This window comes from Embiotoca jacksoni, unplaced genomic scaffold (genome assembly GCF_022577435.1).
Source record: "Embiotoca jacksoni isolate LCO1_2020_lvr unplaced genomic scaffold, fEmbJac1.0.p SCAF_13, whole genome shotgun sequence".
Lineage (NCBI taxonomy): Eukaryota > Metazoa > Chordata > Actinopteri > Embiotocidae > Embiotoca > Embiotoca jacksoni.
In genome coordinates this window covers 8,323,884-8,337,291 of record NW_027185263.1, presented here as the reverse complement: position 1 = coordinate 8,337,291, position 13,408 = coordinate 8,323,884, and the positions used below count along the sequence as shown (strand labels likewise).

The 13,408-nt window shown below is 36.3% G+C and overlaps 3 protein-coding genes and 1 pseudogene across 3 annotated transcripts; all 4 read left to right on the top strand.

Annotated features, from left to right (window-relative positions):
- Window positions 1-144: 144 nt before the first annotated feature.
- Window positions 145-1,116, top strand: LOC138195999 (olfactory receptor 1E16-like). Its single transcript, XM_069145654.1, has one exon. The coding sequence runs from the start codon at window positions 145-147 to the stop codon at window positions 1,114-1,116; it is 972 nt and encodes a 323-aa protein (XP_069001755.1).
- A 2,815-nt stretch (window positions 1,117-3,931) lies between these two features.
- On the top strand, window positions 3,932-4,981 carry LOC138195998 (olfactory receptor 1-like; annotated as a pseudogene).
- A 1,856-nt stretch (window positions 4,982-6,837) lies between these two features.
- Window positions 6,838-7,809, top strand: LOC138195997 (olfactory receptor 1E16-like). The gene has a single exon (XM_069145653.1). It carries the CDS (start codon window positions 6,838-6,840, stop codon window positions 7,807-7,809), a length of 972 nt encoding a protein of 323 aa, XP_069001754.1.
- A 2,816-nt stretch (window positions 7,810-10,625) lies between these two features.
- Window positions 10,626-11,636, top strand: LOC138195995 (olfactory receptor 1-like). The gene has a single exon (XM_069145652.1). The coding sequence runs from the start codon at window positions 10,656-10,658 to the stop codon at window positions 11,634-11,636; it is 981 nt and encodes a 326-aa protein (XP_069001753.1). The 5' UTR covers window positions 10,626-10,655.
- The last annotated feature ends 1,772 nt before the right edge of the window (window positions 11,637-13,408 follow it).

Here is a 13,408-nt window from a genome sequence, read left to right as displayed (position 1 = left end):
GCCTCAAGCTGCTGTACAGTGACGACACAAGGGAAGAGACAGTTGCTATAAGTGCTAGAAAACGGAGCACCAGACTGTTAAACTGAGCTTGCCTCTGAGGACACAGGACACGAGGATAGTAAAAGATTACCATGCAGTCTTCAAATGGAACTTTTCAACCCAACTCTTGAGAAGAACGCCACCTATGTGCGTCCTGCATATTTTATGATAAGTGGTTTTATTGGCATACCCAATGTTAGGTATTACTTTGTCTTTCTCTGTTTTATCTACATTTTCTCATTTTTGGGAAACACAATGGTGATGACTGTAATCATTTTGGATCGTGCATTGAGAGCTCCTAAATATATTGCAGTTTTTAACCTAGCATTGGCGGACTTGTTGAGCAGCTCTGCTTTGGTACCAAAGGTTCTTGACATCTTTCTGCTTAACCATCGCTATATTCCCTACAATGACTGCTTAACATTCATGTTTTTCGTCTTCACCTTTCTTACAATGCAGTCTCTTAACCTGGTTGCACTCTGCTATGACAGACTGATAGCAATCTACTACCCACTGCACTATCACACAAAGGTGACCCACAGAGTCATGCTGAATATTATTGTGGTTTTCTGGCTCTTGGACATTTTTCTTGCAATGCTTGCAGTTGGCCTTCTCACAAGACTTTCTTTCTGTAAGTCCGTGGTCATTAACAGCTATTTCTGTGACCATGGCCCTGTGTATCGGCTTGCGTGCAATGATTATACTCCCAATCTTGTAATTAGTATTTTGTCACCAGTTCTTATTCTTTATCTTCCACTACTATTTATCTTGGTAAGTTACTGCTGCATTGGCTATGCTTTGTCAAAAATTTCTACAGTTCAGGAAAGAGTGAGGGCTTTTAAAACCTGTACAAGTCACCTTTCATTAGTGGCGATATATTTCTTCCCTCTGATGATTGTATATCTCCTTGCGACCACAATACATCCAAATGCTAGAATCATAACCCTGTCTTTGAACACTGTCATCCCTCCCATGCTGAACCCATTCATTTATGTTTTTCAGACACGAGAAATCAAAGAATCTTTGAAAAAGTTGTTGAAAATTCGAGGGAAAGCCAAAATTTCAACAACAAATTAAAAAATAGCCCTCAACTTTTGTACTTTGATCTAAAATCCACCGTAAAATACTGCAATTGGTTATCAGTAGCGATGCTTCCAAATATTGCATCAGCCACACCATACAAACAGAACTAGTATTGAATGGTATATCTTTGTCTTTTCTACTATGCTCAAAGTTAATTAATTGTAAAAAATATATATTTCATTTTATAGCCCTTAAAGAACAATTACAGTATGACATAACCAGCTATTCTACAAAATACATGTTAGAAAGAGATACAGAGGTTTTTTTTTTTACTCTGCCCACTGAAAACAAGGTGCAAATATATACTGCTAACAATAGCACAGCTGTTTACAACTGCTTTGAAGGAAGTGAATGATTACATGAAGTTAACATATATGTTTATAAAGCCATCTTTTATGAGAAGTGTAACCAGAAAAATGCCTCTATAACATGTACATTTCACAGATTAATGTCAAACATAGCAAAACTATTGTTCACGTTTTTTAGATAATCAACAGATACCTGCTTTAATTGCTTTTGTGTTGCGTTGGATGATACGTAAAATTTGTCTAAAGGGAGAATGTTTTTTTTATGATAGCAATTTATTGTGTGATGTTTGTATTTTTTCGTCGTATTGGCAATTGTGGTTGTTTTTATTAAACTGAAAATGTGCCTACACTGTTTCAGACAGAGTAATGCAGCCCATAACAGCCAACATATGTAACATGTATGTGAAACAAATGTAAAAATTAAAAACACTGTGTATTTATTTTAATGCAAATTAAAATGATATACAAATCAGGGTTTTTCTCTGCTTTCTGGAGGGCTTGGTTGCTGTGGTAGCAGTGGGGGTAGTGAGCAGTTATTTGATTTATGAAAATGCATTTTTACTTAAATTTTAAGACTATTATCCTTACAATATTTATATAAAGATAATAATCCTCAAACATTGGTGAACGAAAGTACACTCCTATTCCTATGATGCTGCTACTAATATAGAATCTTTATCATTTTCTGTCCTACAATATTACATTTACTGTTATTGTGTATATGGTGTTGAATTTTGAACAGAATAACTTAAAGCGGGGTACAAGTTCTCCAAGTAAGTTAAGTTTGTGTCATGTAGGCTAACTTAATATGTAAGTTAATGATATAGTTCGTATGCTATGAGGACAACCAGTCTCTGGGGAAAAAGGTTTTGTAGTCAGTCAGCTAGACTGCTCGCAGTTACAAATATTTTTTTACTAAAAAGAGGTGAGCACTCATCACAGAAGTACATGAAGTACGTGAAGGTCAAGCAGTGTCTGCTCACATTTGGACCAAACAGGTGGTGGCACCTCAATACCCCGACTCTTCCCCATCATAACTACGCACTCTGGTTGCCAATGACGTCACCAGCAAAAGATGTGTTAAGCTGCTCTCTGCAGGCACGTTGATTTTTTTACACTGACACTATGGCCTTCCGTGGGTTACTCTCATTTCCCGAAAGAAAGTTGTAGCACAATGTGGAATTTCCAGAAATGTTATTCACGTCCGTCCCATTCTTGTGAATGTGATAACTCAGGAACGCCTTGAGGGAATTTCTTCAAATTTGACATAAATGTTCAAATGGTACCAGAGATGAACTTCTTAGATTTTGGAGGTCAAAGGTCAAAGTTACTGTGTCCTCACTTCCATCCCATTCTTGTGAATGCAATATCTCAAGAATATCTTGAGAGAATTTTTTCAAATGTGGCTTACTCAATAATAATTACGTTTTTTCTTTGTTTTGTCTACATTGTGACTGTTCTCTGAAATGTTTCTCTCCTTTCTCTTATTTGCCTGGTGAAGACTTTTCATACTCCAAAATACATGATTGTGTTCAACCTGGCTTTGACAGGTTTGTGTGGGAGCACTGCTCTTAACCCAATTACAATCACACACATTTGATTAACCTTGTGAAATGGCCACAGTTTCAAACTTAACAGTGGTTAGGTTTATGAAAAGATCATGTTTTGGGTTAAAAAACAGTTTGTCACGTAAGTTATGTTTGTACGTGACATAATTGCTGTACCCTCAGTGCAGGAAAGAGCGCTACCGCAGGTCGTTTGTCCTGACGGCTGTCAGACTATTCAACACCATCATACAATAACGTTGCACTGTATTTCACTTAATTTCATAGCACCTGACACTTTACTTCCATCCTGAGATGTATTTAATGATTTTATTTTATTTTATTTGTTTTTGTGTATATAGTTTGTGTGTGTCAGTATTTATTAATTGCTCTTATTATTTTCTAAAATAATTCTTCTTATCTATCTTAATTTGTGTATACGTATTTGTAAATTCTTTCTTCTTGTGTGCACCTTTTTGTGTTTCTATGCTGTCGTGACGACTAAATTTCCCCACTGTGGGATTAATAAAGTCTAACTCATGAATTGCATTCATACTATACGTGATGCAAGTTAAATATGTGAAAAGTAAACTTACACATATAAGTTTAAGTAAGTTAGCATTCACTTTTCTTTTCACCCGGGACACAAACAGTGGTCTCCTGTAAGTCCTGTGTTTGATCCATCCAACCAGCCCTGACCTTCTTCCTTTCTCCCTTTGGGATTTTGCCACTCTTTATACTTTATTACCTCACGTTGTACTTTAGTCCCATCATATTTACTATGGCCACTAGGGGTTGTATTAAGATGCTAGAACAGGTGACCCACAGTGAAGGAGGTGAATATAATTGACAGACCTCTCACAGCACAACTCACTTTAGTGAACTACATGAATATTGTCTGCGGTGAATTTGGTTACAGCAACTTCTCAAGCGTGTCATTATAAATTCTGTTATTTGCTATTGCGTTTGGAGAAACAGGTATTTGTGATGGTCTCAGAAGACGGAGCCACTACCGTGTTTAATACCACATTTGTTCGCCCTGAAAAATTCTATCTCGGTGGGTTTTCCAACATGCCTCATATTAAGTATTACTATGTTTTTCTGTGTTTTGTCTACATTGTGACTGTTCTTGGAAATGTTTCTCTCCTTTCTCTTATTTGCCGGGTGAAGACTTTTCATACTCCGAAATACATGATTGTGTTCAACCTGGCTTTGACAGATTTGTGTGGGAGCACTGCTCTCATCCCAAAACTCTTAGACACATTTTTGTTTGACAGGAGATATATTGTCTATGAGGCTTGCTTAAGTTATTTGTTCTTTGTTTTCTTCTTTGGAAGTGTGCAGTCATGGACACTTGTCACGATGGCGTACGACAGATTTATAGCAATTTGCTTTCCTTTAAGGTACCATAGTATTGTTACTAAACCAGCCATTGGTGCAATGCTGATGTTTGTTTGGATTTTTATGACGTGTGCATTTGCAGTCATGGTTGGGCTTCTTGATCGCCTGTCATTCTGTGGATCTGTGGTGATAAACAATATTTTCTGTGATCATGGGCCATTATATCGTCTGGCTTGTAATGATACGACGTTAAATTATATAGTAGGATTTGTTCTTTTTATTATAATCCTCTGTATTCCTCTTCTATTGATAGCTGTGTCATATGTTTGCATTTCTATAGCACTGAGCAGAACTGCATCAGGAGAGGAACGACTCAGAGCATTGAAAACTTGTACTTCTCACTTGATCCTTGTGACCATTTTCTTCCTACCATTTATTGTAACCAACATAGCTGTACTGGCCTTCTACATCCATACTAATGCCAGGATCATAAACTCCTCATTGACACACATAATATCTGCTTTGCTCAATCCTTTTATATACACTTTAAAGACAGAAGAAGTGCTGACTGCTATCAAGAAGCTGTGGAAAAGAAATAAACAAATTAACATAGCTACAAAATGGTGAACTCTTTATCACTGCTATATTGACACATTTTGCACTTAACCCCCCCCCCCCCCTCCCACCTCCAAAACCTCTTTTGAGCCTCTAACACATGAGCTGTGTTGGGGAGTAACTACTTACATCTAACGGGGTTATGTAATTAAGTTACATAGCCTTGTTTGTGATCCGTTTTATTGTTTGAATTTGCAACTCTTCTTGTCTGCCAATCAAATCAATGTATATTGCTGTAACCAACCACACCAAGGTGGTTTGCGAGGTAGTCGGAAAAGGAACGCCTTTCACTGCTGCAAATTCCAGAATATTTTCATTCTGAAATCAGAAAAAAAGTTAAGTTTCTCAGTAACGAGCCCACATAAATGGTTGAATTATATTGCAATAGCAATACTGTATAATACTCATGTAAAACAAAACATGGATCTGAGATGTTGTTGTGACTCACCATTACACATTACTTAAAGTGTTTATAGGTTGGAGCTCTCATTAAGAGACACTGAGTTTTTATTACATAAGTGTAAATGTCCTAGGTTTGAGTCTTATTTTAACTTTGAGCAGAGTGACAATGATTAGATTAGCATTTTTTTTTTTAAACAATAACTGATTTTTGTCACGTACAACCCTGTTTCCAAAAAAGTTGGGGCGCTGTGTAAAATGGCAAGAAAACAGAATGTGATGATTTTCAAGTTATGTAAACCCATATTTAATGGTAAATAGACCAAAGACAACATATTCAATGTTAAGACTAAGGAATTTTATTGTTTTATAAAAATTTTAAACTCTCCCTCTCTGAGATGCTCTTTTTAAACCTAATCATGTTACTGATCTGTTGGCTAATTAGTTCTGAGATGTTCCACCAGGTCTTGTTTTTAGCGTTATACACCTTTTTAGTCTTTTGTTGCCCCTGTCCCAATTTTTGTTAACATGTTGCCGGCATCAAATTTAAAATGAGCATATGTTGACATGATTTGCAAATCATCACGTTTAACTTTTTTAGAAATGGGGTTCTAAAAAAATACCAAATATTTGTATTTACCAGCTTCTAATGTTGAGTACTGCTTTTCTTTTTCATATATGATAGTCAACCAATTATTTTCAAACATTTGAATACATCCCCGTGGGTTGTTTCATAATATAATGGGCAATAGGCCAAATTACTAGTGAAAATAATTCTTATACTGTCCTAGTTTTGATCCTGTTTGGTGTATAGTAGAAACCTTGTTATTCACATCTCTATATAAATGATTATAACAGTATCCAAGTGTAGTGGCTATCTTTACTTTATCTTTAGTCATTCCTATGATCATCTAATTTCTATCATGGATCTCATCTGAGAGATGGACATTAGACACTAGATGTTAGAGTGAAAATTTGTTGTAATTACCACATGAAATCTTGAGTTATGGCCCCAAACATATTTTGTGAGTTCACAGTGACCTTGTCATCTAACCAGGTATCCTTGGGAGCAATTAAACCTTTGTGTCAACTTTGAAGAAATTCCCTGAAATCATTCGTGAGATACCATGTCTACAAGGATGGGAGGACGGGAGGTCCAAGTGACTTTGACTTTTGACCACCAAAATCTATTTAGTCCAAGTGAATGTTTGTGCTAAATTTGAGGAAATTGGCTTGAGGCGCTGTTGAGATATGGGACTGATGGACTGATGAATGGATGGAGGCCTAAATATCTAATAACATCAGAATCAGTAGTACCTCTCTCCCCCATCCTTACCAGGACACTCAGTGTTTGAAGTTGTTGTGCCTCAAGCTGCTGTACAGTGACGACACAAGGGAAGAGACAGTTGCTATAAGTGCTAGAAAACGGAGCACCAGACTGTTAAACTGAGCTTGCCTCTGAGGACACAGGACACGAGGATAGTAAAAGATTACCATGCAGTCTTCAAATGGAACTTTTCAACCCAACTCTTGAGAAGAACGCCACCTATGTGCGTCCTGCATATTTTATGATAAGTGGTTTTATTGGCATACCTAATGTTAGGTATTACTTTGTCTTTCTCTGTTTTATCTACATTTTCTCATTTTTGGGAAACACAATGGTGATGACTGTAATCATTTTGGATCATGCATTGAGAGCTCCTAAATATATTGCAGTTTTTAACTTAGCATTGGCGGACTTGTTGAGCAGCTCTGCTTTGGTACCAAAGGTTCTTGACATCTTTCTGCTTAACCATCGCTATATTCCCTACAATGACTGCTTAACATTCATGTTTTTCTGCTACACCTTTCTTACAATGCAGTCTCTTAATCTGGTTGCACTCTGCTATGACAGACTGATAGCAATCTACTACCCACTGCACTATCACACAAAGGTGACCCACAGAGTCATGCTGAATATTATTGTGGTTTTCTGGCTCTTGGACATTTTTCTTGCAATGCTTGCAGTTGGCCTTCTCACAAGACTTTCTTTCTGTAAGTCCGTGGTTATTAACAGCTATTTCTGTGACCATGGCCCTGTGTATCGGCTTGCGTGCAATGATTATACTCCCAATCTTGTAATTAGTTTTTTTTTACCAGTTCTTATTCTTTATCTTCCACTACTATTTATCTTGGTAAGTTACTACTGTATTGGCTATGCCTTGTCAAAAATTTCTACAGTTCAGGAAAGAGTGAGGGCTTTTAAAACCTGCACAGGTCACCTTTCATTAGTGGCAATATATTACTTCCCTCTGATATTTGTATATCTCTTTGGGACCACAATACATCCAAATGCAAGAATCATAACCCTGTCTTTGAACACTGTCATCCCTCCCATGCTGAACCCATTCATTTATGTTTTTCAGACACGAGAAATCAAAGAATCTTTGAAAAAGTTGTTGAAAATTCGAGGGAAAGCCAAAATTTCAACAACAAATTAAAAATAGCCCTCAACTTTAGTACTTTGATCTAAAATCCACTGTAAAATACTGCAGTTGGTTATCAGTAGCGATGCTTCCAAATATTGTGTCAGCCACATCATACAAACAGAACTAATATTGAATAATATCTCTTCGTAATTTTTAGTATGCTGAAAGTGAATTAATTGTAAAAAATACATATATTTCATTTTATAGCCCTTAAAGAACAATTACAGTATGACATAACCAGCTATTCTACAAAATACATGTTAGAAAGAGATACAGAGGTTTTTTCCCCTCTGCCCACTGAAAACAAGGTGCAAATATATACTGCTAACAATAGCACAGCTGTTTACAACTGCTTTGAAGGAAGTGAATGATTACATGAAGTTAACATAAATGTTTATAAAGCCATCTTTTATGAGAAGTGTAACCAGAACAATGCCTCTATAACATGGACATTTCACAGATTAATGTCAAACATAGCAAAATGATTGTTCATGTTTTTTAGATAATCAACAGATACCTGCTTTTATTGCTTTCGTGTTGCATTGGATGATACGTAAAATTTGTCTAAAGGGAGAATGTTTTTTATGATAGCAATTTATTGTGTGATGTTTGTACTTTTTAGTTGTATTGGCAATTGTGGTTGTTTTTATTAAACTGAAAATGTGCCTACAATGTTTCAGACAAAGTAATGCAGCCCATAACAGCCAACATATGTAATATGTTAGTGAAACAAATGTAAAAATTAAAAACACTATGTATTTATATCAATGCAAATTAAAATGATATACAAATCAGGGTTTTTCTCTGCTTTCTGAAGGGCTTAGTTGCTGTGGTAGCAGTGGGGGTAGTGAGCAGTTATTTGATTTATGAAAATGCATTTTTACTTAAATTTTAAGACTATTATCCTTACAATATTTATATAAAGATAATAATCCTCAAACATTGGTGAACGAAAGTACACTCCTATTCCTATGATGCTGCTACTAATATATAATCTTTATCATTTTCTGTCCTACAATATTACATTTACTGTTATTGTGTATATGGTGTTGAATTTTGTGCAGAATAACTTAAAGCAGGGGACAAGTTCTCCAAGTAAGTTAAGTTTGTGTCATGTAGGCTAACTTAATATGTAAGTTAATGATATAGTTCGTATGCTATGAGGACAACCAGTCTCTGGGGAAAAAGGTTTTGTCGTCAGTCAGCTAGACTGCTCGCAGTTACAAATATTTTTTTACTAAAAAGAGGTGAGCATTCATCACAGAAGTACATGAAGTACGTGAAGGTCAAGCAGTGTCTGCTCACATTTGGACCAAACAGGTGGTGGCACCTCAATACCCCGACTCTTCCCCATCATAACTACGCACTCTGGTTGCCAATGGCGTCACCAGCACAAGATGTGTTAAGCTGCTCTCTGCAGGCACATTGGTTTTTTACACTGACACTATGGCCTTCCGCGGGTTATTCTCATTTTCCGAAAGAAAGTTGTAGCACAATGTGGAATTTCCAGAAATGTTATTCACGTCCGTCCCATTCTTGTGAATGTGATACCTCAGGAACGCCTTGAGGGAATTTCTTCAAATTTGACATAAATGTTCAAATGGTACCAGAGATGAACTTCTTAGATTTTGGAGGTCAAAGGTCAAAGTTACTGTGTCCTCACTTCCATCCCATTCTTGTGAATGCAATATCTCAAGAATATCTTGAGAGAATTTTTTTCAAATGTGGCTTACTCAATAATAATTACGTTTTTTCTTTGTTTTGTCTACATTGTGACTGTTCTCTGAAATGTTTCTCTCCTTTCTCTTATTTGCCTGGTGAAGACTTTTCATACTCCAAAATACATGATTGTGTTCAACCTGGCTTTGACAGGTTTGTGTGGGAGCACTGCTCTTAACCCAATTACAATCACACACATTTGATTAACCTTGTGAAATGGCCACAGTTTCAAACTTAACAGTGGTTAGGTTTATGAAAAGATCATGTTTTGGGTTAAAAAACAGTTTGTCACGTAAGTTATGTTTGTACGTGACATAATTGCTGTACCCTCAGTGCAGGAAAGAGCGCTACCGCAGGTCGTTTGTCCTGACGGCTGTCAGACTATTCAACACCATCATACAATAACGTTGCACTGTATTTCACTTAATTTCATAGCACCTGACACTTTACTTCCATCCTGAGATGTATTTAATGATTTTATTTTATTTTATTTTATTTGTTTTTGTGTATATAGTTTGTGTGTGTCAGTATTTATTAATTGCTCTTATTATTTTCTAAAATAATTCTTCTTATCTATCTTAATTTGTGTATACGTATTTGTAAATTCTTTCTTCTTGTGTGCACCTTTTTGTGTTTCTATGCTGCCGTGATGACTAAATTTCCCCACTGTGGGATTAATAAAGTCTAAGTCATGAATTGCATTCATACTATACGTGATGCAAGTTAAATATGTGAAAAGTAAACTTACACATATAAGTTTAAGTAAGTTAACATTCACTTTTCTTTTCACCTGGGACACAAACAGTGGTCTCCTGTAAGTCCTGTGTTTGATCCATCCAACCAGCCCTGACCTTCTTCCTTTCTCCCTTTGGGATTTTGCCACTCTTTATACTTTATTACCTCACATTGTACTTTAGTCCCATCATATTTACTATGGCCACTAGGGGTTGTATTAAGATGCTAGAACAGGTGACCCACAGTGAAGGAGGTGAATATAATTGACAGACCTCTCACAGCACAACTCACTTTAGTGAACTACATGAATATTGTCTGGGGTGAATTTGGTTACAGCAACTTCTCAAGCGCTTCATTATAAATTCTGTTATTTGCTGTTGCGTTTGGAGAAACAGGTATTTGTGATGGTCTCAGAAGACGGAGCCACTACCGTGTTTAATACCACATTTGTTCGCCCTGAAAAATTCTATCTCGGTGGGTTTTCCAACATGCCTCATATTAAGTATTACTATGTTTTTCTGTGTTTTGTCTACATTGTGACTGTTCTTGGAAATGTTTCTCTCCTTTCTCTTATTTGCCGGGTGAAGACTTTTCATACTCCGAAATACATGATTGTGTTCAACCTGGCTTTGACAGATTTGTGTGGGAGCACTGCTCTCATCCCAAAACTCTTAGACACATTTTTGTTTGACAGGAGATATATTGTCTATGAGGCTTGCTTAAGTTCTTTGTTCTTTGTTTTCTTCTTTGAAAGTGTGCAGTCATGGACACTTGTCACGATGGCGTACAACAGATTTATAGCAATTTGCTTTCCTTTAAGGTACCATAGTATTGTTACTAAACCAGCCATTGGTGCAATGCTGATGTTTGTTTGGATTTTTATGACGTGTGCATTTGCAGTCATGGTTGGGCTTCTTGATCGCCTGTCATTCTGTGGATCTGTGGTGATAAACAATATTTTCTGTGATCATGGGCCATTATATCGTCTGGCTTGTAATGATACGACGTTAAATTATATAGTAGGATTTGTTCTTTTAATTATAATCCTCTGTATTCCTCTTCTATTGATAGCTGTGTCATATATTTGCATTTCTATAGCACTGAGCAGAACTGCATCAGGAGAGGAACGACTCAGAGCATTGAAAACTTGTACTTCTCACTTGATCCTTGTGACCATTTTCTTCCTACCATTTGTTGTAACCAACATAGCTGTACTGGCCTTCTACATCCATACTAATGCAAGGATCATAAACTCCTCATTGACACACATAATATCTGCTTTGCTCAATCCTTTTATATACACTTTAAAGACAGAAGAAGTGCTGACTGCTATCAAGAAGCTGTGGAAAAGAAATAGACAAATTAACATAGCTACAAAATGGTGAACTCTTTATCTCTGCTATATTGACACATTTTGCACTTAACCCCCCCCTCCCCCCTCCAAAACCTCTTTTGAGCCTCTAACACATGAGCTGTGTTGGGGAGTAACTACTTACATCTAACGGGGTTATGTAATTAAGTTACATAGCCTTGTTTGTGATCCGTTTTATTGTTTGAATTTGCAACTCTTCTTGTCTGCCAATCAAATCAATGTATATTGCTGTAACCAACCACACCAAGGTGGTTTGCGAGGTAGTCGGAAAAGGAACACCTTTCACTGCTGTAAATTCCAGAATATTTTCATTCTGAAATCAGAAAAAAAGTTAAATTTCTCAGTAACGAGCCCACATAAATGGTTGAATTATATTGTAATAGCAATACTGTATAATACTCATGTAAAACAAAACATGGATCTGAGATGTTGTTGTGACTCACAATTACACATTATTTCATGTGCGTATAGGTTGGAGCTCTCATTAAGAGACACTGAGTTTTTATTACATAAGTGTAAATGTCTGAGGTTTAAGTCTTATTTTAACTTTGAGCAGAGTGACAATGATTAGATTAGCATTTTTTTTTTTAAACAATAACTGATTTTTGTCACGTACAACCCTGTTTCCAAAAAAGTTGGGGCGCTGTGTGAAATGTCAATAAAACAGAATGTGATGATTTTCAAGTTATGTAAACCCATATTTAATGACAAATAGACCACATACAACATATTCAATGTTGAGACTAAGGAATTTTATTGTTTTATACAAATTTTAAACTCACCCTCTCTGAGATGCTCTTTTTAAACCTAATCATGTTACTGATCTGTTGGCTAATTAGTTCTGAGATGTTCCACCAGGTCTTGTTTTTAGCGTTATACACCTTTTTAGTCTTTTGTTGCCCCTGTCCCAATTTTTGTAAACATGTTGCTGGCATCAAATTCAAAATGAGCATATGTTGACATGATTTGCAAATCATCACATTTAACTTTTTTAGAAATGGGGTTCTAAAAAAATACCAAATATTTGTATTTACCAGCTTCTAATATTGAGTACTGCTTTTCTTTTTCATATATGATAGTCAACCAATTATTTTCAAACATTTGAATACATCCCCGTGGGTTGTTTCATAATATAATGGGCAATAGGCCAAATTACTAGTGAAAATAATTCTTATACTGTCCTAGTTTTGATCCTGTTTGGTGTATAGTAGAAACCTTGTTATTCACATCCCTATATAAATGATTATAACAGTATCCAAGTGTAGTGGCTATCTTTACTTTATCTTTAGTCATTCCTATGATCATCTAATTTCTATCATGGATCTCATCTGAGAGATGGACATTAGACACTAGATGTTAGAGTGAAAATTTGTCATAATTACCACATGAAATCTTGAGTTATGGCCCCAAACATATTTTGTGAGTTCACAGTGACCTTGTCATTGAACCAGTTATCCTTGGGACCAATTAAACCTTTGTGTCAACTTTGAAGAAATTCCCTGAAATCATTCGTGAGATACCATGTCTACAAGGATGGGAGGACGGGAGGTCCAAGTGACTTTGACTTTTGACCACCAAAATCTATTTAGTCCAAGTGAATGTTTGTGCTAAATTTGAGGAAATTGGCTTGAGGCGCTGTTGAGATATGGGACTGATGGACTGATGAATGGATGGAGGCGTAAATATCTAATAACATCAGTATCAGTAGTACCTCTCTCCCCCATCCTTACCAGGACACTCAGTGTTTGAAGTTGTTGTGCCTCAAGCTGCTGTACAGTGACGACA

What these genes read in the sequence shown, in the direction of transcription:
- LOC138195997 (XM_069145653.1), top strand. Translation starts at nt 6,838, where the DNA reads ATGGAACTTTTCAACCCAACTCTTGAGAAGAACGCCACCTATGTGCGT.
- LOC138195995 (XM_069145652.1), top strand. Translation starts at nt 10,656, where the DNA reads ATGGTCTCAGAAGACGGAGCCACTACCGTGTTTAATACCACATTTGTT.
- LOC138195999 (XM_069145654.1), top strand. Translation starts at nt 145, where the DNA reads ATGGAACTTTTCAACCCAACTCTTGAGAAGAACGCCACCTATGTGCGT.